At 25.1% G+C, this 26,909-nt stretch overlaps 10 protein-coding genes across 10 annotated transcripts; 5 read left to right on the forward strand and 5 right to left on the reverse strand.

The window, feature by feature from the left end:
* Window positions 1–913: 913 nt before the first annotated feature.
* Window positions 914–2,335, reverse strand: OCT59_021659 (uncharacterized protein; the record flags this gene model as incomplete). Its single annotated transcript, XM_066146671.1, has 3 exons — window positions 914–1,844; window positions 1,935–2,124; window positions 2,207–2,335. 3 exons carry the CDS (start codon window positions 2,333–2,335, stop codon window positions 1,084–1,086), a joined length of 1,080 nt encoding a protein of 359 aa, XP_066005782.1. The 3' UTR covers window positions 914–1,083.
* A 505-nt stretch (window positions 2,336–2,840) lies between these two features.
* On the reverse strand, window positions 2,841–3,503 carry OCT59_021660 (uncharacterized protein; the record flags this gene model as incomplete). Its single annotated transcript, XM_025327642.1, has 1 exon — window positions 2,841–3,503. One exon carries the CDS (start codon window positions 3,501–3,503, stop codon window positions 2,841–2,843), a length of 663 nt encoding a protein of 220 aa, XP_025170278.1.
* Window positions 3,504–6,210: 2,707 nt separating this feature from the next.
* OCT59_021661 (uncharacterized protein) lies at window positions 6,211–7,206 on the forward strand (the record flags this gene model as incomplete). The annotated part of the gene is made up of 1 exon (XM_066146672.1): window positions 6,211–7,206. The coding sequence occupies one exon, from the start codon at window positions 6,211–6,213 to the stop codon at window positions 7,204–7,206; it is 996 nt and encodes a 331-aa protein (XP_066005783.1).
* A 3,516-nt stretch (window positions 7,207–10,722) lies between these two features.
* On the reverse strand, window positions 10,723–11,028 carry OCT59_021662 (uncharacterized protein; the record flags this gene model as incomplete). Its single annotated transcript, XM_066146673.1, has 1 exon — window positions 10,723–11,028. One exon carries the CDS (start codon window positions 11,026–11,028, stop codon window positions 10,723–10,725), a length of 306 nt encoding a protein of 101 aa, XP_066005784.1.
* A 38-nt stretch (window positions 11,029–11,066) lies between these two features.
* OCT59_021663 (uncharacterized protein) lies at window positions 11,067–11,699 on the reverse strand (the record flags this gene model as incomplete). The annotated part of the gene is made up of 1 exon (XM_066146674.1): window positions 11,067–11,699. The coding sequence occupies one exon, from the start codon at window positions 11,697–11,699 to the stop codon at window positions 11,067–11,069; it is 633 nt and encodes a 210-aa protein (XP_066005785.1).
* Window positions 11,700–13,679: 1,980 nt separating this feature from the next.
* Window positions 13,680–15,039, reverse strand: OCT59_021664 (uncharacterized protein). The gene has a single exon (XM_066146675.1). The coding sequence runs from the start codon at window positions 14,878–14,880 to the stop codon at window positions 13,780–13,782; it is 1,101 nt and encodes a 366-aa protein (XP_066005786.1). The 5' UTR covers window positions 14,881–15,039; the 3' UTR covers window positions 13,680–13,779.
* Window positions 15,040–15,463: 424 nt separating this feature from the next.
* OCT59_021665 (uncharacterized protein) lies at window positions 15,464–16,713 on the forward strand (the record flags this gene model as incomplete). The annotated part of the gene is made up of 3 exons (XM_025320903.2): window positions 15,464–15,878; window positions 16,023–16,146; window positions 16,213–16,713. The coding sequence occupies exons 1-3, from the start codon at window positions 15,553–15,555 to the stop codon at window positions 16,711–16,713; spliced, it is 951 nt and encodes a 316-aa protein (XP_025170282.1). The 5' UTR covers window positions 15,464–15,552.
* An 845-nt stretch (window positions 16,714–17,558) lies between these two features.
* Window positions 17,559–18,677, forward strand: OCT59_021666 (uncharacterized protein; the record flags this gene model as incomplete). The annotated part of the gene is made up of 4 exons (XM_025309524.2): window positions 17,559–17,593; window positions 17,679–17,703; window positions 17,823–17,891; window positions 17,977–18,677. 4 exons carry the CDS (start codon window positions 17,559–17,561, stop codon window positions 18,607–18,609), a joined length of 762 nt encoding a protein of 253 aa, XP_025170283.2. The 3' UTR covers window positions 18,610–18,677.
* A 1,658-nt stretch (window positions 18,678–20,335) lies between these two features.
* Window positions 20,336–20,811, forward strand: OCT59_021667 (uncharacterized protein; the record flags this gene model as incomplete). Its single annotated transcript, XM_066146676.1, has 4 exons — window positions 20,336–20,489; window positions 20,575–20,586; window positions 20,667–20,708; window positions 20,777–20,811. The coding sequence occupies 4 exons, from the start codon at window positions 20,336–20,338 to the stop codon at window positions 20,809–20,811; spliced, it is 243 nt and encodes an 80-aa protein (XP_066005787.1).
* A 965-nt stretch (window positions 20,812–21,776) lies between these two features.
* Window positions 21,777–22,363, forward strand: OCT59_021668 (uncharacterized protein; the record flags this gene model as incomplete). The annotated part of the gene is made up of 2 exons (XM_025320905.2): window positions 21,777–21,990; window positions 22,068–22,363. The coding sequence occupies 2 exons, from the start codon at window positions 21,777–21,779 to the stop codon at window positions 22,361–22,363; spliced, it is 510 nt and encodes a 169-aa protein (XP_025170286.1).
* Window positions 22,364–26,909: the final 4,546 nt, after the last annotated feature.

Raw genomic sequence — 26,909 nt, forward strand, 5'->3', positions numbered from 1 at the left:
TGAACAAGATAAAATCACGTAAATAAATCACGTGAATAGCTTTAAACACGTAAGTTAACTAATAAAAAGCATCATTGGAAAAAAAAAATTCATTGAAAAAAATCAAAAAATTCCGATTTTTTGATTTTTTGATTTTTTTGAACATTATTCATTATATATAAACTAAATGATAGACTATTTACAATCTAACAAGCAACTCCTCAAATAATCTAAGTAATCTCATGAGTTCGTGTAACTTATCCATGATATTCATGTCGGAGAATGCAATAAATCATTTTCCCGAACCGTATAAACTCTCAATACTAAAGATGATCTTGTAATCGTGTAACTTAACTACTCATTGTTCTAATCTCATCATTCCATTACCTAATTAACAATTTATGTCTTAACTATTTAATAAACTTACCTCTAAAAAAAGGTTTCAACATTTTGTATACCCACTATGTAATACTCTTGTTATATTAGATTGAAAATTTTTATATGCATGCATATATTAACAATATGGTTTTTTACTAAAATATGTTTAAATTAGTATGAATTTAGCTCAAATATTTTTGAAAAATAGTTTTTAATTATATTCTTTATATATATTCCTTCATTATAAATTGTATAATTTATTAAATTAATCGAGTGAACCTATTTTTTGGGTAGGTAAAATTTAAACCATGTCCCAAGCGAAGCGCCCTTTATAAATAAAAAAAATCATTATCATTATATTTATTCTCATTAAACTACTTTCATTCTATTTGATCGATTTAGTCTCATTATTAAAAACAAACATTTCGAAACGTATAGGGATCGTTAAACAACATTTTAAACAAGTACAACCTCACTTTAAATAAAATGGTTAGATTTAAATTATTATGTTACAAAATATTCGAATATTATTAGATCAACGAAAAGGAAGAAAGTATAGAATTTTGGATTTGGAATTTATTAATATGAGCATCGCATCGCATCGCATTGCTGCCTAACAAAGCACAATTTGTTCACATGTTCTCGCTTCATAATCGGTAATTACAAATAAGATCCTCTGCATTATAATAAACCTAAATTTTTTTAAAAAAATCCACAACAAATTAATTAAACTAATTGCATGATTTCATTATTATTATTATTATTATTAACTTCACTTGTTTCTCGCTTTATCTCCGGTTCTTCAGGTACATAAGCCAACAAGATCTCGGTATTCAACTGATGAAACATAGGATAATCATTCTTATTCTTAATAATCATTTTAAATTCATTAGTATTTCTAATGGTATGAAAGTTCTGTACCACATATTTCATAAATTCATCCTTTAAAATAGACCATTTCCAAGCATGTTTAAATAAATTCTCGGCACAAGTTGTCTGATTAATACCACGAAAAATTTTTCCTTTAACTTGCTCTTCCAATTCCGTAATTAAATATTTATTCGCTATTCCATATAAATCCCAAATACTATCATTATTACTTAATTGAATTTGATCTGTGTAAAGGAAGCTCAACATTTGAAAAACACTCGAGTAACTGAAATCTGTAATTTCAATATTATATTTGAACCCGTCCTTATTTGAGTTATTCTCCTTCCAAGGTCCATCTAACATTGTTTGAAAATAATCAGATCTTTTTTTAAGAATTGAACTCTTTGAATATAAATATTGTCCATCTACAGTTATTCTTGTATCAGCTCCAGATGGATTAGTTAATTCATCAATCCATAATGTGATTAAATCTTTTGGAATTTCTCTTTTTGGAAATGGGCTTTGTGAAACTAATTGTGAAAATTGAATTTTATTAAATCCTATACCAATTTTTAAAGTTTCCGGAACAGATACCCTTTTAATTATTTTACGTATCGCTAAGTTTTTTTTTTTTGAAAAAAAAAAAAAGATTTTAATAATAAAAGAAAAAAAAATTACGTAAAAAAAAAAAATGTTTTTCCACTTACATATTCTATTAAAAGTTTCATTTTCATAAATAAATCTTGTTTTTTCTTTAATAATATTATTATCTATGCCCTTTAAATAAACTTTAAAGGGAAAAGCATTACGTCTAGCCTGATCAAATTTATTTCCTTCATTTTGATTACGAATCGCAATTAATATTAATGTACAATAATCGGGACTATTAACAGATATCTATTTTATTTATCATAAGGTGGAGAGAATAAATTAGTTAAAAATTAATCAAATAAATGATTTTAAAAAAGATTTTACTTACAGGCTTAAAACAAAGTTGCCAAAAGATATTTGGAGAAGTTTCAAATCTTGGGGTGTATACTACTTTACTTAACTCATGAGCTTTTAATATTTCAAATTCATAATAACATGAACCACCACATTCTTCCATGATTTTTTAACGAGAGAAAAAAAAAATTATTCAAGATATTGTTTACATTATACATTTATACATTTCACGTTTTTCACGTTTTTTTTTCTCAGAATTTGGGATGTGACACATAATTAACTAACCGAACTAACCGGCAGATAAATCCGGACAGTTGGGTCGGTAATCAGGTGACGCACATGACGCTGCGAGTAGTCTAATGGAATGGAGTATCCAAAAAAAGAATTAACATAATTAATATATTTTTATCAATAAATCATATCATATCAGTCAGTATTATTAAAGAAATCAATACAATACTGTCTTCACTTTGGATTGGGGGATTGATAGTTAAGCGATTAATGTAGAAGAGTTCTAGAACTTATCCGATTTATTTCATGACTGTTAACTTAAAATTGAAATACATAAACAATAAACATATGTTGTGTATAACTTTAAAATAGAAAACAGAGAAATATCAAATTTAGAAATATTTATAACTATCATAAATTAAATAAATTAAGAAAATTTATAATTTATAATCAACGGCTAATAAAGAATCTATAGTTTGTTCCAAAATTTTAACATATTCTTGCAAAATTCTAATTTCCTCTTTGAAACTAGCGTTAATAGAACAAATATGAGACGTGCTAACATCATTAACTTGAATTGGCTCAATATCAGATTTCGCGTCACAGAATAAGTGTCTTTTATCACGTGATGATTCTTGAAATCGAACCTGTTCCCTTTTTTGGTCATTAATATTAATCATATGTTTATCTAGAACGATTTGAATAGTATTTTGCTTGTAAAATAATTTTGCATCTTGGGTTAATTTATTGTAATAACCTTTTACATGTTGTGGCTCTTTATTCCAAGAATTTTCTGCAATTCTAGAAAAAACTCCCATACGAGGTAATTTAATATTTTTATTTTTAATACGATATTCTCGAATTAATGCCATTCTATACGCGATAAAAGCGTTTGGAACCATTTTCGGTTTATTATCGGAAGTCTGAGCGTTCTTTATAAGATCATCTATAGTTAAAGCTGGAGGGAAAGGTGGCTTAAAGATGTTAACAAGATTATTGTTTGGACTATTGATAATAATATTAGTTTCATCATTTGAATTGAAATTAGAATTGGTTACAAGATTATTTCGATTCCTTTTCTTTGAAGATTCTTTGGGCATATTAGATAATTTGAGGTAAAACACAGGAACAATTAAATTGTTATTTTAGAAAAAAAAAAATTCAATCTATTTATAATGAAAATTTACCATCTTATTTCCATTGAAGCGTTATATTTACTGGCAAAATATTTGTGAACAATCTTTGTGATACTCAATTTTCGCGTACTCTCAAGTTTCAACACGTGAAGGTTATTTGAAGCAATGCGAGAGTTTATTTGTACATAAAAGAATGCACTGTGAAATTTAGAATAAAGATTAGTTTCTGATTATTCTATAATAGATAACTAAAAGATTTAAGATCATATATTTCATTTATTTGTATTTCATTTGTACAAATAGCCTCAATATAGCCCCGAAATTCTTTGCATTAACATTAATCTTAGCTGTGAAAGACAAAATATAATCTACTAATTTAGCATTATTACATTTAATATATGTTAATAAATTAAAAAATCATTATTATGCTTAATTTTTTTTTCCTATTAACGATATATTTGATTAATTTCTAAGATATAAAATATACTAAAATGTTAATGTTTGTCTATAATCAATATATATATATATTGTATATACATATATTTATATATATATATATATATATAAATAGAGAATGTGAGATGGATAAAAAAAATAAGAGAAAGGCCGATGAAAACAAACACCGGGTAAAATAAATGAATAATACATAATCTATATAATTATTATTAACTATGAATTCTTAAAAAAAACCTTTAATTCTATAATTCTCATCTTAATTTTTGCACCAGGTAAAAATCGTAATAAATCCATCAGCTCAATCAAGGAAATATCATCATATCATCAATATGGAGTTTTTTTTAAATCGAAAAAAAAAAGAATGTTTTAGAAACTTTGACTGACTGACTCCTGACACCAGGTATTGTTCACTTATGCTGTACTTTTTTACGGAATTTCGATGTTAACTTATTTTAGATTTATTGGCTATTTTTTTTTTCTCGTGTTTTTTCCACATTGCTTTATTTTAAATATAAAGTTTAGAATCTCAAATGGTTATCCATTTTGAGTTCTAAATTAATATTAATAAAAAAAAAAGCCTTATTTTTGTAATTGAATTATAAATATATACATGTATATTTTTATTTACTTTTATTTAGCTGTCAATATTTGCAAATGAATATGCGTCCCCTGGTGACAGATTATTTTCCCCTTATACAATAAATATAACGCCTTCTCATAGTACTAATTTTCTTTTGAACTCTAAATCACAACTTAAATTTAAAAAAATAAAACAAAGAATTTTTTAGAAATCTTAAATCTTAACCAAAACAAAACTAGCTATATAATAATATATAAATCCATATTCGGTAATATCGTAATTTGTGGTCAAAACAGTCGTACTAGTATGTAAACATTTATAATTAGCTTTCGAAAATCGAAATGAATGATTCTTTGCATTAAAGTCATTAATTAATTTTAATGATTATAACGGGTACTAAACGGGATCTAAAACCGGGTCCTAAACGGATCCCAAATAACTTAAATAATTTTAATGATTTTTAGCCGAAATACTAATCACTTGGGTTTCATGCATAATAATAGTAATCATAATGTTAATTTAAAAAGAGCGATGGAACCCAATTTTTTCTTCGTGTATAATTCAATGACATGCTTATGAAATCAAATTTAATTTATTTTAAAGACCAATCATATTCCTAATTGGTTGAACATTTTTACTTTTAAAACAAAAACTATGGAAAAGTCGGGGAATGTACCCTTTCCGAGTCACGTGAATCAAACCTTATCGTTGTTTATTATTATAAATAGTGTTACAAATAAATGCTTTGTAACACCCTATTTTCATTCCCGATTTTATTGGAATTTATAATTTGGTTCTAATAAAAAAGAACCAATCCGATAACACCGATAAAAAAAGAATTTTATTTACAAAATTTCACAAATTATCTAACAAAAGATTACTTCAAGAAACGATAAATGGGTTAAATGCGGTTAGATAAGAATGAAATAAATCGAGGAAATCAATATCCCCCTGACATATCAAGATCGATACTTTTACGTGAGGGAAATAATTATTGCTGTTATTAATTGGTCAAATTACAACTTCCTCTTTTTTATTCTGTTCCACAATTTCATAAATCATTTGAAAGAATTTCTGCAATTGGTCCACAGTTTTTCCGAATGTAACATTGAAAATTAAGTATATCTAAAAAAAAAAAACTGTGAAAGTTATTATTTGGATTGATAATTTTTTTTCTTTTGTATTCATAAAGGTAGAACAATATTTATTTAATTTTATTAAATTATATGATAATTAGTATTTGATAATTTCTCAAATAACAATATTATAATAAATCATATATTGTATCAAAAATGTTATATAAACCTATAATTTTATGAATAAAAAACCGATACTGGATGTAATTAATTTATTTAAAAAACCATAATTGAACGTTTCTAATTTTATTAAATGAAAAAAAATGCGTATAAAATAAATCGTTTGAATGCATATAAACACCACTATATAAACATGTATTTAAACCTTGTTTATAAAAAAGTACATTTTTGATAAATTTAGTGTACGATAAATAAATTGCACTCGACAATTGCATATTATTACATAAACAATAAATATAAAAACTACAATTTTCTACCTCTATCAAAAATAATTTATCCATTTTTTTAAAACCATTTATCGTTTCACTTTTTACGAAATATGCCTAAAACTACACTCACTTCCGAACAGAAAAAATTAATAGACTTCGAAGAAATTACACCAGATAGACACGATTTTGCTGTCATATTATTTTGCAGCCGAATTATCGTACGAATACAAATTAAATGTTTCGAAGAAACTGAAACATTTTCGAATAATGATATCAATAATATCGTCCGTAAGGAAGCTGAAAGCTTCTCCGAAAGACTTAGATGTTTCATCGATCAAATTAAAGAAACTGGACATTGTTACAATAACGCAACGAGTATGGATTTCAAAGAGAAAATAGCGTCATCAGAATTCCCACTCAAAACTATTATTAATATTTTAAGTGAGGAATTATCCTCTAGACCCCGTAAAATCAATCCACCACCCGTCAAACGGTTATATAAAAATTTAATCAGCTTAGCTGATGATTTAAGAAAGTATTTCGTAAATCGTGAACATAATAACGAAAAAAAGCATAAGATCCGACCAATATATTTTTCAGAAAATTATTTTATATATCAAGAAGGAACCCCTAAAGGAGATGATGAGAACTTTATATCATTCCCCGTGACTTTAGTTTGGTTACCTACGTTGACCGTCACGGATGAGATTAATCAAAAAAATGCATCGGCTTTTCATCTTCGAAAGAAGCCCGAATTTTTAGGTAAAAGAGCACCCACATTTCGATCACAATTATTAAGAATGAATGGTGTTCAAAAACGGGTCAATAAAAGTAAAATGGAAAAAAAGATCCAGAAAACAACGAAAATTCCAAAAAATAGACGAAGGAAATACTGCACATCATATGATGACATAGAATATCCTTCGATAGAACCAATTGAACCGCCAGTACCCATGACTTCAATTAGAGCAATCTTAAATCATAGTAATCAGTTACCATCAGTATCAAATTGGCAAACTACTACAATTACCGAAACACAGAATTTGGTGAAAACGTTCGATCAATTTAATTTCCGAAAATTATGTCCGTGTATATTAAAAGAATGATCAAATAAAATGTATTTAATTCATCATTCGTTATTATCACAAACACAATTATTTCTATTCGTTTTTCGTACGCTACTCGATATCCGAGCGATTTTCATTTTCGCATTATATTATATATTAATTGAAACTGATTATTTCAAAAGCAAGCTTTTATTAAGATAAAATTATAAAATTATGACAAATTCCGAATATAGTATTTATGGACAACATTTTTAAGTATTATTAATTTATTTTATTTGTGGAATATTTTTTTAACAAATGTTTCATTTATGAATTATGCCAAAAAAAAATTAATTTTTTTTTTTCTTCTCTTTCGTATATTCTATAATTTTTATTATTTATTTGTTTATTTATTTATTCGTTCGTTTTAAGGTGAAATTTCGGAAAATTTCATCCGTTTCCTAAAAATACATTTTATTAAATTATTATCGAAACAAATTTATAACAACAATTATTTCGTTCGGAAATAATATTTCCCTTTATTCTCATTTCTATTTGTATAAATTTTAATTTCATCCATTTCGATCTACTTATTTTTTTACATTTAATTTCATCTATTTATTCTCAAAATTTCGATTCATCCATATTATTTTCAAAATTTCGATCCGTTTATTATTTATGAAAGTTTAAATAGCATTTATCTTTTTTACTAATTAATTACATAATTCTTAATACATAATAAAAAATTATTACTACTTAACATAATTTAAATGATGATTATTATATATACACTTGGTAAAATTTCTTTCGTATCCGATGATCATCGATATCAAAAATACCGATCTTCATAGAAAGGGTAAACAAATAAATATATTTGTGTCACTCATCATATGATTCTGAATACATAAACTTTATCGAAATCCTGCCAAATAATTATTCTCATCTCCCGCCAATATTACATGCGGTGCTATAATATAAACCTTCCCTGTTGCACTTAAATAGAGTTCGAAGTTCGAACCAAAACGTTTATGACTAATCGATTTTCAGAGTCAGAATATTATTTACTACTAAAATTTTTTTTTTAAGCAAATTAAAATTATTTATTATTTTCATTAAAAATTACTTTTTTATTATTCTAAAAATAAAATTTCTTAACAATCGTGAATGTAACTCATTGTTGAAACTTTTTATAAACAAACATACTGTATTCATAAATTTAGAAAACAAATTCAAAAATATCCGGTAACTTTATAGTTCAGTGAAACAAACTTAAGTATCTGTTAATGCTCTGGCTTTTAAAACAAAACAAGGGTTTTTGTAATGATCTTAGTAATAAGGTTTACTTCAAATTTCCTGTATTCAAGTAAACAAAGAAGATTAAAATTATGATTATTATTATTCGACTAAATTCTTTTATAATAAAATAAATTTGATTAATAATAAAAAAATCGATTCTAATCTCATTTCTTTCTTTTACTTATCAATCAATGTACTCTATTTTATCCTTTTTTTGTCCCGCCTTTTTTTTAGTTTATATAATTATCAGCGGTCATCTATTGAGTATTTTTCGATGTTCTTTGAATGATATTATTTTGATGTTGTGTACGTACATCTTTTTTATTGAACACGCATCATTCATTATTATCAGTATGCATGGATATTTAGTATACATGGCCATGATTTTCGAAAATTGTGTTACGCAAATTATGTCGGTACCCTGATTACTAATTTAAGATTGCTTGAATAAGTCGTAAATATTAGCGACTTTAATTGGTTCAATTGAAATGTAATTATAAGAATCGCGTCTTATATTCTTTGGAATTTTCTTCATTAATTGTAATCGAAATTTGGGAGTCCTTTTATCTAAAAATTCTTGTTTTTTTTCGAAGATGAAAAGCCGATGCATTTTTTGATTACTTAAAATATTAATAATTGCTTTGAGTGGAAATTCTGATGACGCTATTTTATTTGTATAAATATGTTAAAGACATCATGAACTAGAAATTTTCCAAGTACCTTAGATAAATCTTGTTTAGATGGCCATTCCTATAAAAATCATTTTTATCACCGACCGTTGTGATCAATTTTAGAATACACACTTTTAAAAGTTCAGAATTTGCTTATCTTTGAAATCCATACTCGTTGCATTTAAATTGTAAGAATGTCCAGTTTCTTTAATTTGATCGATAAACCCCTCAAGTCTTTCGGAAAAGCTCTCACAGAGTAAATTTCATTATTCACCATAAGAAAAATACCACATAAATTTGTGTTTTATATTTAAATTACATTTAAAAAAAAAATGAAACTCACTGCTAACACACGAAAACAGACTAATGATACTTGTGTACCCTTTTTAACAGTAACATAGAACAGCATAGAAACACTCATGGCCGTTTGTCGATAGCATTGATGGATATCTAAATATTTGTTTAACAGGGGACAAAATCCCAACAACCATAATATCGACAGTCTACAATCCCGATATCAAAATCCAAATCCCGGTTGAAACAAATCCTGATAGTCACAAATCCTGACAGTAAATTTCTTGACGGTCAAAATCCAGTTTTTTTTTTAAAAAAAAGGGTGAATTTATTCCTCACCCTTGGTGAGATTTGATACCCCAAGTCATAAATTGTCTAAAATGTCAAAAATGGTATTTATAACCTTTCCTAAGGTATTAAGTAAATTTGTAGAGCAGGCAAAATTACCTACTGTATAAGTCATAATTTTGAAGGCTATACAAAGCTTTAATATATTAAGTTTTATTTTTTTAAAAAAAAATTTTTTTCGTCGAAAATTACGTTGTTTCTTTTTTGGAAATGATCGGCAAATGATCGGCATGACGTCATGTTTATATATATAAATTTCAGGGTATAAATTTTCCAATTAAACAAATAAGTCACTGCGGTCAGCAAAAAAAAATACATAACTTGAATTATTAGTATTAACGCAAAATATTTGCAAATTGTTTCCAAATTTTATTAATATTAATGCAAATTACTATATTATTAATAAAATTAAAAGGAACAATTTTTTATTTTAACTATACAGTATATTATAAGATTTTAAAAATTAACTAATCTAAAACTCCCAGTCAGGAATCAGGATTTTGGTTTGCATATCATAATACCGTATGCAGACAACTTTTTTTTTTTTTGAAATTCGCTCTTTACGTTAAATTCCTTAACTCCTATATATTCGTTTTCGCTTTCTTTTTTACTGCGCTAGAAAGAATGATAGAGTATCACAATTTACAATAATCTTTGATACGTACTAGTTGTAATCTAGCGGGATTTAATTGTAAATGACAACTTTCTTGAATAAAGCTCATATGATAGATTTTTTGGAGTACAATTAATAGTGTCTAATTTTCAACAAAAAAATTTTAATTAATTGAATTATTTTAAAGAGTAAACAAGAGTAAACAAAAAATTTTTCTGATGCGTTAATTGTAAAACATAACTTCCAAATTTACTAGTGGAAACAATGAGATTAAGCTTCTCCGCACCTACACATTCTAACATAACAACGTAGAATTTCTAGTGCGAATGAGATAATGACAGTAGAATATTACTATCATTCTTTTAATATACACGGACATAATTTTCGGAAATTAAATTGATCGAACGTTTTCACCAAGTTCTGTGTTTCGGTAATTGTAGTAGTTTGCCAATTTGATACTGATGGTAACTGATTACTATGATTTAAGATTGCTCTAATTGAAGTCATGGGTACTGGCGGTTCAATTGGTTCTATCGAAGGATATTCTATGTCATCATATGATGTGCAGTATTTCCTTCGTCTATTTTTTGGAATTTTCGTTGTTTTCTGGATCTTTTTTTCCATTTTACTTTTATTGACCCGTTTTTGAACACCATTCATTCTTAATAATTGTGATCGAAATGTGGGTGCTCTTTTACTTAAAAATTCGGGCTTCTTTCGAAGATGAAAAGCCGATGCATTTTTTGATTAATCTCATCCGTGAGGGTCAACGTAGGTAACCAAACTAAAGACACGGGGAATGATATAAAGTTCTCGTCATCTCCTTTAGGGGTTCCTTCTTGATATATGAAATAATTTTCTGAAAAATATATTGGTCGGATCTTATTATTATGTTCACAATTTACGAAATACTTTCTTAAATCATCAGCTAAGCTGATTAAATTTTTATATAACCGTTTGACGGGTGGTGGATTGATTTTACGGGGTCTAGAGGATAATTCCTCACTTAAAATATTAATAAGTGGAAATTCTGATGACGCTATTTTATCTTTGAAATCCATACTCGTTGCGTTTGAATTGTAACAATGTTCGGTTTCTTTAATTTGATCGATAAAACATCCAAGTCTTTCGGAAAAGCTTTCAGCTTCCTTACGGACGATATTATTGATATCATTATTCAAAAATGTTTCAGTTTCTTCGAAACATTTAATTTGTATTCGTACGATAATTCGGCTGCAAAATAATATGACAGCAAAATCGTGTCTATCTGGTGTAATTTCTTCGAAGTCTATTAATTTTTTCTGTTCGGAAGTGAGTGTAGTTTTAGGCATATTTCGTAAAAAGTGAAACGATAAATGTTTTTAAAAAAATGGATAAATTGTTTTTGATAGAGGTAGAAAATTGTTGTTTTTATATTTATTGTTCATGTAATAATATGAAATTATCGAGTGAAATTTATTTATCGTTCTTGCACAAAATATTTTCTTAAATCATCAGCTAAGCTGATTAAATTTTATATAACCGTTTGACGGGTGGTGGATTGATTTTACGGATAATTCCTCACTTAAAATATTAATAATTGTTTTGAGTGGAAATTCTGATGACGCTATTTTATCTTTAATATCCATACTCGTTGCGTTTGAATTGTAAGAATGTCCAGTTTCTTTAATTTGATCGATAAAACATCCAAGTCTTTTGGAAAGCTCTCAGCTTACTTCCTTATGTGACAGTATCGTTGATATCATTATTAAGGTGAATAATCATGACTATACAGAGTAATTTTCATTATTCACCAAAGAAAAATACCACATAAATTTGTGTTTTATATTTAAACTAAAAAATGAAACTGACTGCTAACACACGAAAACAGACTAATGATACTTGTGTACCCTTTTTTAACAGTAACATAGAACCGTTTGTCGATAGCATTGATACTATGTACACATCCCAAAGGGATATATTAATATTTGTTTTAACAGTTTGCATGTTATAGTACCATATGTGAACAACTTTTTTTTTTGAAATTCGCTCTTCACATTAAATTCCTTAACTTCTATATATTCGTTTTCTTGATAATAGAAGAGAATAAATAAAAAGATGAAAACTATCGCCTTCTTTTTTACTGCGCTAGAAAGTATCACAGTTTACAATAATCTTTGATACGTACTAGTTGTAATCTAGCTGTAAATGACAACTTTCTAAATCACACTTGTATTTTTTCATATAAATAAGCTATTGTTTCTGCTTGATACGTGACGCTATCTTGTATTTTTTTGATTTCTTTCCGTTAATATCCAAGTCATATTTTTCATATGATAGTTTTTTTAATTTTGTCTATAGATTTTCCGATAAAACATAACTTCCAAATTTACTAATGGAAACAATGGGATTAAACTTCTTCGCACTTACACATTCTAACATAACAACGTAGTGCGAATCTACCGCATATTAATGTTGACTCAAAATATTACATTTTAAATCTTTATCTTTCTTATACGCAATATATATATATATCATTATATATGCACTACTACGTACAAGTACACCGAATTATATTTAAAAGAGAATCCACGAGCAAGCCTATCATGGACTTTATAAATGTACTATGGGTTTCAGTTTCCGATAATATGCAAGATACGGTATAACAAATCAAACGGAACGTGATTATTGACAAACAACAATGGTACCATTCAAATTTTAAGTTCAAAACTAACCAAGATTGTGCTGATTTACCTTGATACATTTCATTTTGAAATAATGACTATAATACAGTATGACCCTGTTCCTTGAAATTCTCAATGATATTCCCTGCAGAAAATTTTTTAGCGGTATTTGTGCATATCGTTATTATTATTTTAAGGTTTATATTATGTACTGTAGTTATTGTTGTAATTGAATTCCTTGCATAATTCGCAAGAACTTTTTTCGTAACATTTTATAGATGACAGAATGAAAGTTCTTTCAATAATAAATAAACAATAATGAACATTTTTAAATTATAATCATTTTTTAATAATTATTTGAAAAAATGGGATATCATAATAAAAGAAACGAACAATACATTTTACGCGAAGCGCAGTTGATTTTGATCATGATGCGGTATGTCATCATGAATTTCCTATCTGAATCTCATTCCTGATCAAAAATTGGGTAAGATAATCAAACAAAACTTTAGAAGGTCAAATTTACTGCCAAATAAAGGATTGGGCGTATTTTTTTTTAATGGGGATACTTTTTTTATAATGGAAAAAGGAAAAAAAGAATCATCTCAAAAAAGATTTATTGTTTTTACTTTTTTTTATTTAATTTTTTTTTTGGCGCAGTTTTATTACATGAAAACTAGGCAATCATCTATACAAAAGATTTTATTATTATTTTTTTTTTTAAAGAAAAAATTAAGAAAAAATTCAATCATTTACAATAACCAATCTTTTTAATTAATAAAGCATAAGGTTTTACATCATCTACACTAGGAGATACCCAATATTTACTTCCTTTACCTCTTTTAAAAGGGATTTTAATCAATGATTTTGGATTAACACGATTTTGGAATAAAACCAAATATTTAGAACCATCATAAATAAAAGTATTAGCATAAGATGCAGCTAAATTAATATCAGGAGTAGTAAAAATTCCATGATTAAAATTAAATTTATAACCTTTACTATGAATAAAACCATCATCAGCAATCCTTTTTGCATTTCTTGTCGAAGTTCCATGATAAGAATAAGGCCAATATTTAATGAAATTTCTTTCTTTTGTTGTTGTTAAAAATATTCTCATCCATTCACATTTATTACTTTTATTAATATTTTTCATTTTTAATGATTGTAAAATTAATTCTGAATTTAAAAAATCAGAATTTAAATATTTTATAATAATAATATTATTATTATTATTAGAACCTCCTTCATAATATGATCTAATATCCAAATAAATAATATTATTATTACCAATATGATAATTTCTTAATTCATTAGTATTTATAAGACGTTGACCATTAAATACTAATCTTTGAGATGTTGTATCATTTACAATTCCAATATCTAATATACGTTCTTTTAATTCTTGTACTTTTGTTTTATAATTTAAATTTTGAATTAATAATTTAATTCCAGTTAAACTTTCAATATAAACGTTAAAAGTAGAATTATAATATTTTTTATCATCATGTTCTTTATGATGTGATGATGATGATATTATACCTCCACTTAAATAAGCTTTATAAAATGTTTGAAAATTCAATTCTTCATAAATTCTATTATTATCATTTTTTTCTTCTTCTTTTCTTGATAAATATTCATTATAAGTTATAATATGAGAATTTGTTACAGATGTTAAAGCGGATGCAACCATATCTGCTGAATTAAATGGTGAAGGTGTTGATGGGAATGGTGTTTCCTCATATTCTTTATATTGTGTCCATGTTTTAACTTCTATAAAAATGTAGAGTCCTAAAAATGATGAACATATTGACATACATAATAATAATAATATTCTACTCTCATTCATATTAATGAAAAAAATATATAAATTTGTATGTATATATATATATATAATTTTTTTTTTTTGTTTTCTCTACGGTTTCTTGAAAAGTGAAGAAAATGCAATCAAATTAACCAAATTCAAAATTTAAAAAAAATTCTGGCTTTTCCTATTGATAAACATAAATAAAAAGGGGGGAGAAATAGTTTGCATTATACATTATATATACCTTGCATTGTGAAATCAGACGACAAATTTCCAATTTTAATAGAATTATTCCGTTTTTAGATAAAGAACCAAACCTCTATGAGAAAAAATACAACTGTAACACAAATATTTTTAATAATTCCTCGATTAATATTGATAAGCGTGGACGAATAATTTTCCGAACTTTGTATCTGTCATTTTAATTGACATTCTGACAGGTTTTCAACATTTATGCGGGCGTAGATAATTACCATCACATGTTCACACCACTCACACCACTTTCATGAATAAAAACGGTTTTTAAAATAGAACTATTACGGAAAGATTCAATGATTCATATATATTATTAATTAATGAACTTCTTTGATAAAATTTTTCAAACTAATGACGAATGATAATTATTAAATTTAAAATTTGATCAATATAAATGATCATCCCCTTTATTAATTTATCATATCACTCTTTCTTTCTCTTTCTCTCTCATTAAAAAAAATGCCACCAAAACATCAAATTTACATTGATAGAGCAGAATTTGTTCGATCATTATTTAATGATTCAACAACTGCAAATATTCTTTTAAGAGTTGATAATTTTCATATTTACGCTCATACATCTATTTTATATTGTGTTTCTGGTTTTTTTAAAAAAATTTTCAAATTATTTGCTCGTAAAATCAAAGAAGATGGAAATAATTTTTTATTTCATGATTATAGTTGTAATAGGGAAATAGCTATAAACAAATTATATGAATATAAAGGACAAGAAAAAGTTGAATTACTTTATGATATTATTGATTTTCAAAATTTTATTGCTTTTTTGTGAGTAAAATTCAATTGTTCTTATGGCGTAAATAAATGGTATCATTGAAACAAATGTGTAACAACCCAAATGTGGGTTTCTAAAGGTATGGGGTAATTATTAGTCTTAACATATATGTAATCTGTTTTTTTTCTTAATACCAGGTATGGTTATCCAGTTGAAACAAGAGATCAAGATCAATTGTTTGTGCTAGCATACTTGGGATCCAGTCATAAATTTGACGTTCCAGAGTTGGTGAATTTTTGTGATAATGTTTTATATGAAGTGGTAAGTAAAATTAAGTTAGTATGTTTAGTAGTACAGAATCTCAAATCTTTTCTTTTCTTTTTTTAGTGGAATAAACAACAATGGCATGTTATTTTGAGAGTTTCTAAATGGTTAGGCTTGAAAAAATTACGTTGTCAAGTATTACGATATGTTTACAATCAAGGTGAACTAATGTTTCAAAGACATGCAAAGAAAGATTTGGATGAGAAAGATTGGCAAATCATGTTTGTACTTACTAGTGGAAAGGATCCTCTTTTGAATATTGATAATATTCTTAATGGAACATATAATGAAGAATTCACCGAAGATAATATTTCTAAGAATATTAATAATAATGCGGATATTAATAATGCGGATATTAATAATGAGGATATTAATAACGATATGAATGATTCTAATGATGATGATATGATGTTGATTGATGATGAAAATTATAATGATTATGATCAATCAATGGAAATTGCCATAGCTGATTATGAAAAATTATATAAACCACCAACAAATGATAAACGTAATAAACATGTTCATTGGGGACCGGAAACTTTCTTGATTACTGACGACATTTAAAAAATATGTTAATTTGATTCTAGTTGATTTTTTGCTAAAAATAAATAATGTAAAATATTATGAGTTTTTTTGCGTATATATCGCAATTAATAGATAGTTATGCATTATTTAGAACTAATTTACCTTTTGCACGTTCATACGTGTTTGTAAACAAATAATAATTAAAAATATTGTAAATAAAGAAAAGCGGAATAAAATTATAATGAAATATTTATTTAAAGTGATTGGTAGTATATTGATATAATGAGAATATATAGCAAACGAGGCGCATCGCATTATCATTTCGGATCAAAAAATCCGCCTCACGCAAATTCTGTAAGGTTTACCCTATTATTAAAGTTATTGTATTATTATGAAGAAAGGAAAAACTGTAAAGGAAAAAATTTATAAAAATTTAAAATTCGTAAATTAACGGGATTACTTTAATATAGCAAACTTTATATTTAAAAAGAGGTTTGTGTTACCTTGTTCGTCGATCACGTGATTCAGTCGTCATTTAGAACACGAATCTTTAAAACGATCAAGAAGTCCCTGTCTCCCTGACCATTAAGATCGTTACTTTTTCTGTACAAGCAATCAAGCATATTGCTCGTAACGAATGTAACGTTAACACAAGATTAGTTTTCTATCTAATTACGCGCAGTAATTTATTACTAGTATTACGGTACAACTACAAGTACATAAACGATAGAAACGATATAAAGAACTGTTGTACAATGTACAGCATTTAACCAAAGGCGTGTCAGTTTCGTTAATGTGACACAGAATGTTCTACAAACAGGCCTATTTAACAAGGCTGTTAGTATTCTTTAATTCTTTATCTCTTTTTTTTTTAATTAAATAATATGGGAAATAAACAAATTATTACGATAGGAATAAGGTAAAGAAGATATTCTTGTATTATGAGTTTTTATTTAATTTCAAACTTATTGAACTTTTTTTTATATATAAAAATTATTTTTTAGTGGAGCATCCTGCACTGGAAAATCTGTACGTTTATATCATCATCAATAAAATATCAAAAGTGTCATTTTTTTTTTTATTTATTTTTTGATTGATTATTGATTATAAAAATCATCATTTTTTTGTCATCCAACAAATATTTACAGACGTTAGCTAATTGGTTACAGAAAATTTTCCCAAATTCAACGATTTTACATCAAGATGATTATTTCAAGGTAGTTTATTACATTAATTTCATAAAATTGTTAATTTTTTTTTAAAAAAAAAAACTGAAAAATTATTTAATTATGAAACAAAAAGAAAAGAGAACAACTTCCGATTGATCCGATGACCAATCTCGCAAATGGAGAATGTCCTGAGGCGATAGATTTTGAATCTTTTATTGGTTCACTTTATGAATTACATACTTCTTTTGGTTTGGCAAAAACATTTAAACCTAAAAAGAATCATCATATACATCATGATATTGAATCCAATGAATTAAATAATTTAGCTAAAGAATTAAATTATAAAGTTCAAAATGTTTTATCAGAGAAACAGAAAGAATTGAATTTTGTATTGGTTGATGGATTTTTATTGTATATAAATTCTGATGTTGTTAAAGAATTAGATATTAAATTATTTTTAGAAGCTGATTATGATATACTTAAAAAGAGGAGAGAATATATTTATGGTAGGAAAATTCTAGGTAGAAGATGGGTTGATCCACCAAATTATTTTGATAAAATGGTTTGGCCAAATTATTATAAAATTAATAGACATATAATAGATAGACCGGAATTGGAAGAAGATAATAATAATAATGTTAATGTTAATGTTAATAATAATGAGAATATGTTGAAAGATTTAATTATATTAGAATCCAATAGTCTTTCAAGATTATCAAGAAATATTGAATTTGTTGTAAAAACCATTTTGAACACTATTCAATAATTTTATTTATTTATTTATTTATTTATTTATTTTAAAACAAAGTGAATTTTTTACAAATAAAAAATTCGGGTTTAGCCAATAATTAAACCTTTTATGGTTATATTTGAATGAAAATATATTTTCTAAGTAATTTGTATAGTTTGATAGTAAAAGGCGTTTTTCTAAACATGGTTAGATTGTTTGAATATATTTTCTTTGCAATTTTCTTTTTATGTCTTATCAATTCCTTAATTTAATAATGATCGAAAGTAATATTTTGAAACTCCGTCAACGAATGACGGCATATACATAAATTTTTTGTGTTAGTGTACGTGTATTGTCATCGTGTAACGTCAATTTTTTTTAGTTAAAATTGAATGGTTAATTCATAAAATTATCTTTTCAATTTAATAAACTAACGTTATGCCATTAATTCGTAAAGAATTAATTGGAATTGCTCTTAATAGAGCGACTTCTTTAATAGATTTTTGTATTCACAATGATATTAATAAACAAGTTGAATTCATGAAACAAATAGTTTATAATGATAATTCTCTTAATAAAAGTGAAATAAAGAAAGCGATAAAAATATTAACAAAAGATCTTGATTATTATAAAGTTCTTTATAAAGAGGGAGAAAAAAGAATTTGTGAAAATTGTAAAGAAGAATGTTTAGCTACTTATTATTGTGAATATTGTATTAGAAAATTTTTAATAAAAAATTTTTCAATATGGACATCTAATAATAATGGTATTGATAATTTAATAAAAAATTGTCAAATTGGAACTCTCTCACCAAAAAAAATAATTGAATGGATCCCATATGATAAATTAAGAAATATTAATTATTTAACAAGAGGTGGATTTTCTGAAATATATGAAGCGGATTGGATTGATGGATGTTTTCATAAATGGGATCCTAAAAAAAAAGAATTGATTAGATCAGGTAATATTAAAGTAATTCTTAAAAGATTACAAAATGTTGAAAGTGCTGATAGACATTGGTTTGAAGAGGTAAATTAATTATATATATATATGTATATATCAATATATATACAGTATAATGTATTTATTTTTTATTTTTTTACAGGCAGAAACACATTCAAACATAAGTAGTAACAAAAGGCCAGTAATTGTTCAATGTTATGGTCTAACTAGAGACGAAAATAAATATTATCTTGTTATGGCTAAAATGGATACAGATCTAAGGAATTATTTAAAACAAAATAAATCATTGACTTGGAAAGAAAGAATCTCAATCGTCTCTAATATTATAAATTCACTTTATATAATTCATAATGAGAAAGCTATTCATAGAGATTTACATTCTGGAAATATTTTATATTCAAAAAAAATTGATTATTGGTATATCTCGGATTTTGGATTTTGTGGACCCGCCGATAAACCATTAAAAACCATATATGGAAATTTACCTTACGTTGCACCAGAAGTTCTCGTCGGAAGAAAATATACTTTTGCTTCGGATATTTATAGTATCGCAATACTTATGTGGGAAATGTCATCCGGAAGACCACCATTTCAAAAATATTATCATAATTATGAACTTGCAATGAACATAGTTAATGGAATGAGACCAAAAATAGTTCCTGAAACTCCTTTAGAATATGAAAATTTGATGAAACAATGTTGGGATGCTGACCCATTAAAAAGACCTGATATTGATACACTTTTGATAAAAATAAGGGAAATTAAAAAATCTCTTTATCACATTATACCAGATGAACTAATGATTGGTGATACCAAAGATCCTGAGTACCTAAGTTTGGCTCAATTATTTAAGTTGATATCTCAACAAGTGGATGAAAGAGTTTATGAAAACAATTCATCAAGTAAATTATATGATTTTGAAGGCTTACCAGAACCCAAAAATGCGACTGAAGGTATTATTTTATTCGATTGACTTTTTTTTTTTTAAAAAAAAATTATATTAGTTATATTAATCTACTTTTTATTTAATTGAAATAGAGGAACAAGAAGGTATATATTTCATTTTATAACAGGGAAGATTTACTATTTTTTTTTAAAGACTAATATATATATATTTTTTTTAAAAAAAGTGTTTCATAGTAAACCTACCGATTTTATCGTTCCTCACAGTCGTAAGTAAATTTCATCTATTTATACCAAATTTGACATAAAAATTAATTTTTTCCTTTTCTTTTTATAGTTAACGATATTCATAAATCAAGTATTGCGACATAATTAAAGAAGGGTGGAAGGGTGACTAATGTACATAGTGCAACGGCACCTCATATCCAAGATATGCTAAAAATGGCATGAATGATCGACGTCTTCCTAACTGAGGAAGAATATTGTCGGTTGTTCGAGTTGACAAAAAAAGTTCATAAGCTTTAGAATTGACGTTCTGATGTGTAAATATTTTCGCCAACAATTTTATTGAATAATGACTAGGATATTTACAGTATACTTGTATTAGTTTATTAGAAATAGTAGTTTATTACTTAGTATCGTGAATTGTTTGTGTATAAATAAAGTTGCTTGCGGAGCTCCAAATACGATATCATAATATCATTTAATAATTAATAATTTTATTCTGTAATTCGATTTTTGAATTGTTATAAATAGTGTCGTACCAATTCTTTCTCCTAAAATTATATTTACGAAATCACGCGATATCAACATAAATCACGCAGATTAAATAAAAATAAAAACAAAAATAAACCAGAAAAACCGACATCTATACTAAAAAAGCTGATAACATCCGATGACATTTTTTATATTTATTTGCACGCAATTTATAAACAAATAGGTATGTGAAACTTGCTTTTTCTAAAATAAGATAGATTTATGTTTTACAACGCAAGGAATCGAGTAGTGATAGACGGATGGATGATTCGCGAATATGTGTATATGCAAACGACATAGATTTAATAAATAACGAAATTTTTGAAGGATGAATTACTGTAATAATTGATGTAATAAGTGTATATTATTAATATTATTTAGCATTTCCGTGATTGATTAGTAAGTTGTGTATGGTTTAAACTATAATGGAAAATTAAATATAAAGGTGTTTTTTTTTGGTAAAAAAAATTTATTACACCAAATTTATATCCTCATTGTAGTGTCAATTTTCCTTCTTTTTTTTTCTTTGGACTTTTATTCTTTCAACTCCTTTCTTTCTTAAAAAAAAAATCTCTTTAATTATGTCAAATGATGATACTGCTTTATTAAACGATCTTATAAAAGTAACAAATAGATACGGAACTTTTTCTAGATCATCATCTTCTGTCAGCGAATTAAATTTAGAAAGCCAAGCTCTACTCGAACGTAGTCATGACCATTCCAATAAACCACATTCATTTTTTCCGACAACCATTGTCGTTAAAAACGTTGGATCTACTGCGCGTGACAATCTCTGTAAGTAATCCTTTTAAACTTTATCTTTTAGAATTCTTAATTTCTTACGTATTTATTTAAATTTACTTTTTCTTTAGCATTAGAGAGGAACTTTTTATCATGGTTACGGTTATCAACAACTTTAGTTTTAGTTGGAATAGCTTATTATTTTCATTTTGAAATTATACCATTACCAACATCTAATCATTCCAATATACTTGGTTTATTTCTCATGTTCTTAGGAAATTTCACGTTATTATGGGCTTTATTGAATTATTTACAATTTCAACATATGTTAGATAGATACTTGATAGTTGAAAATGGTATATTGCAATTTATGGTAGCTGGAACAGTAGGAGTTGCTATAATTGCGGCCTTTATCGTTGATTCATAAATCATAAGATTCATAACAAGATGAGGGATAAAAGTAAAGTAATTAATGAAAGTAAAAAAAGAACAAGTGTTTTAATGAAGGAAATATCATTCCAAGGTTTAATGAGAAACAGTATGGTGATATTTTATACTTTTCATATCTAATATATATATATATATATATATAAATGTAACATGTTTAAGATATAAATAAGAATTATATATATAGCTTTTTTTTTATGTATCATAATTTATTTCATACAATTGTACGTACAGTAAAAGTAATATTAAAATAAATAAACAAAAGAATAAGTTAATAAGGTAAAGAAAGAACATGAAAAATAATGGAACAAAGATTTTTTAAAAAATAATTCAATTTAAAATATGTTTCTTTTAAATTAGATCGGTTTTTAAAAAACTGAATTCTATCTAGTGTCATTAAAAATAAGTCAGGATTGTGAAAAGTGTTTGAGCTGATGTCTGGACAAAAGTTTCGCCAAACTGCTATGCAACATTGTGGCCTCTACCCAAGTCATTATGTATTTGCTCTAGCCTTGTCGTGGGACGCTATGCTCAAGATGACTGGGGCTAATATATTATTTATTATTTTTATAAAAAAAAAACTGTAAAAAAACTGAAAATTGAAAAAAAAATAATATTCGGGTATCACGTGATTTATATACGTCACTGACTTGAATCACTCTTGAATCTAATTATTATATTATTTAAGGATCAGCAATTAAATGACCCTAGCAATTACCGAATTTTTGCGGTATATAATCATCCCTTTTTTGCACTTAATACCGACCAAGATCCTTATAATCCTGGCCAAAATCGCCATAATTCCCACTAAATATGGTATATAGAAGTATTGAAAATACTTGTATACTTGTAATAAATATGCGATCTTATTATATTAATTAAATTTAATATTAAATAATAAAACTAGTAAAAAAAAAATAGCAAAGTACTGTATATTACAAAACAAAGTACCTCTTCTATTAGCCCTATCACTTTCTTTTTCTATTAATTTTGTTATTTAAATAATCTAATTTTATCTATATATTATTATATACAAATATTTTTTTGATTATTATAAGTTTGCAACTTATTGATAACTTCTAAAATATTCAGAATTTCCTTAGTGCCTTCTTTATATGCCTTTATGACCAAATAAAATAATCATATTGTTTTTTCCATTTAGGATAATTGAAATAATTTAAAGGCTGGAACTTGAAACCAAATTTATTACTCCTAAAATTTTATTGTAATATCATCAAAAAAAATTTTATATATTATATAAGTTTCTAATCAAAATATATATAAAGTTAAATTAAATTAATTTTTAATTGGATTTTTCTAACTATCACCAGGAGTAATTACCAGTAACTAGAATTATGACAATCAACCAGTATTAAAAAAATATAGTGCCAGTAAAAATTGATTATTCTGACCAATGGTAATAATTACCTTTAAGTAAAAAATTTTTTAATTTATATATTTTTAATTAAATTTATTTATTTATTATTTTTTTTTATTTTAATATTTAATTTCTTTTTAAAAATATAAATTTACTATCTATTTTTTTTAAAAAAAAATTTATTTTATTTTATTATTTTATTAAATATGTACAATATATTATGATTGTAATAACAAATACAAATAGTTAATTTACTAGCTATTAAATTTAATATTATCTTAAATTTATTAATTAATATTTGGTATTTTAAAAAATTATATATAAAAATATAAAAATTTTATAATTTTTGATTTTATTCTTTTAACTACTTTTATATAATTAAAAAGTAAATTTGCAAATTTAAATTGATTATTATTATCTGTTAATTTAAAAACAATTTGTACATTAAAAATATTAATTTAAAATTCCTTTTAAAAGAATATTTGAACGTTTTGCAGTAGAAAAGGATGAAACTACTAAAAAAAATAAAAAACGAGTTAATATAAAATCTGAATAAATTATAGCATTTGGAATATTTTTGGCATATAAAAGAAAATTTGAATTTTTTTAGTAGTTTCATCATTTTCTACTGCAAAGCGCCCATTTATTTATAATAACATAAAAAAAATTAATTATAAACTATTAAAAAATACTTATTATTTATTAATAATAATGAATGCTTATATATTATGTAAATATTCTTTTTTATAGGTTTAATTAAAAAATAACTTTAAATATTTCAATAGATTTTAACTTTTTGCCATTAAGAATATGATCTTTAATATTATTTTTATTGATATTTAAGTTAATAGCATTTTTTACTATTAATAATGTTAATTTTAAAGAATTAAATTAAAATAATTAAATATTATTTTTTAATATGTTTTTTTTTTATTTAAATAAAATACTTAAATTATTTAATTTAAAATTTGTTATAATTAAAATTAAATTTATCAATAGCATTATTAGAACCCCGAAAAATACATATAAAGGTCACATGTAAGTTTGCTTAACCATATTAGTAAAATTTCCAAAAGTCATAAAATTTTATTTGCATAAATTTTGAGATTTTTTAAAAGGTTATATATATAGTTTGCGTAATAACAATCATTTTATATATGTCATATATTTTAATTTGTGTAGTCAATGGTATTTTTTAATAAAATATATATATATATATAATTCCAGTGGTCTTCTACTAATTAGCAGCATAACGCCTTGGAATTCCAGCAAATTTCTACTAATTAGAAGCATAACGCCTTAGAATTCTGGCAATTTTCTACTAATTAGCAGCATAACGCCTTAGAATTCTGGCAATTTTCTACTAATTAGTAGCATAACGCCTTGAAATTCCAGCGATTTTCTACTAATTAGCAGCATAATGCCTTAGAATTTCCTAATAAGCAGCATTACGCATAGTATAATACATAAAATTTTGAAAATACGTAATTGACGGATAATCTGATTGATAATAGATAATTTTTTTTTAATTTTTTGACTTTTAACAGACTGTTTTATTGAAAGAAAAAAATAAAATATTTTTTTTTGATCTGTAACAAACCGTTTTATTCAATAAAAATTTTTTTTTGGCCTTTACTGTTATATTTTTTTAACAACAGGCCATTTTATTAAAAAAAATATTTGGTTTAGAATGTTATTAATATTCCTTTTTATTATTTTTCTTTAAAAGCAACTTCTTAAATCTAAAATTTATTATTTTAGATACTAATATCTTGGAAAAATATGAGTTAAGAGAAAAGTATAGTCAATTTTTTTTGGGAATATTACCATACTAATATTCCTTTTACTTTTTTCTTAGGAACTTGGAATTCAGACTGGAACTCCAATGCTCACTGTAAGTAAAGAATTTTTTAGCTTTATTTTGTTTATTTTAGAAGTATTATTAACATTTCTATTGTTTTTTCTATTAGAAATGATTTCTAGATTAAAAACTAAACTGAAATTTTTAGTAAGTTGAGAATAAGGTGGAATTTTTTTTGTTTTATATATGAAAGTAGTATTAATATTTTTTTTCTTTAGAAATAAAATCTTCTTTTAAAAATGATTTTATAAATTATATTGACTTTTCTTTAACTTTAAAATGTTATCAATATTCTAAGTTTTTGTTATAATTTATAAAAAAATAATGAACAATCTTTTTGTTTTAGTGTTAATACTTGAATTATTAAATAATTAAATATAGTAGTATAAATAAATATGTCAGTACAAATTAATTTATGCAATTTGGCATTATGCTAGCAATTGAAAATCAATTATACTGGAAGTATATTCTAAATACAACTAATTAAATTAAAAAAAATCTATGATTTCATTTTTTTAATATATAAATGTCATAAAAAAAATTTGCTTATTCTAATATAAATTATAAAGTTAGAAGTCAACTTTGCGTATTGATCTTAGTAAAAACATTTGCTTATTTTAAGGCAAAATTTTGCTGATTATCTCTGACTTTTATATGTATTTTTTGGGATCCTGCATTATTATTAACTAGGAAAATATTATTATTAAAAAAGATACTTATAAAAATTATTTAACAAATATTATTTTAAAAATATTTAAAAGTATATATTTTTATAAATTCTTTTAAATTGATTACTTTGCTGAAACTTGGAGTTTACAATCGATATTGATTAGATATTGCAATGATATCATTACGATATCATTACGATATTTTGATAAAAAATAGATTCGACGTCGTTAAGTTAGTCGTAACTATATTTATTCGACATTGATTAGTTCGATATCTTTGCGATATCGCAGCGATCATTATGCGATGTAAATATTATCACGTAATCACATCGTAGTGATGTCGTATTAACATTGAATTAATATTACAAAAATATTTGACATTTATTTGATATCGTAACCATGTCGTATTAACATTGAATTAATATTACAAAATATTTGACATTTTATTTGATATCGTAACCACATCGTAGTGATATCATATTAACATCGAATTAATATTGCAAAAATATTTTACATCTATTTGATATCGTAACCACATCGTAGTGATGTCGTATTAACATTGAATTAATATTACAAAATATTTGACATTTTATTTGATATCGTAATCACATCATATTGA

This window comes from Rhizophagus irregularis, chromosome 30 (genome assembly GCF_026210795.1).
Source record: "Rhizophagus irregularis chromosome 30, complete sequence".
NCBI lineage: Eukaryota > Fungi > Glomeromycota > Glomeromycetes > Glomerales > Glomeraceae > Rhizophagus > Rhizophagus irregularis.

Coding starts and splice junctions, on each gene's coding strand:
- OCT59_021664 (XM_066146675.1), bottom strand. CDS start 14,880: ATGAATGAGAGTAGAATATTATTATTATTATGTATGTCAATATGTTCA.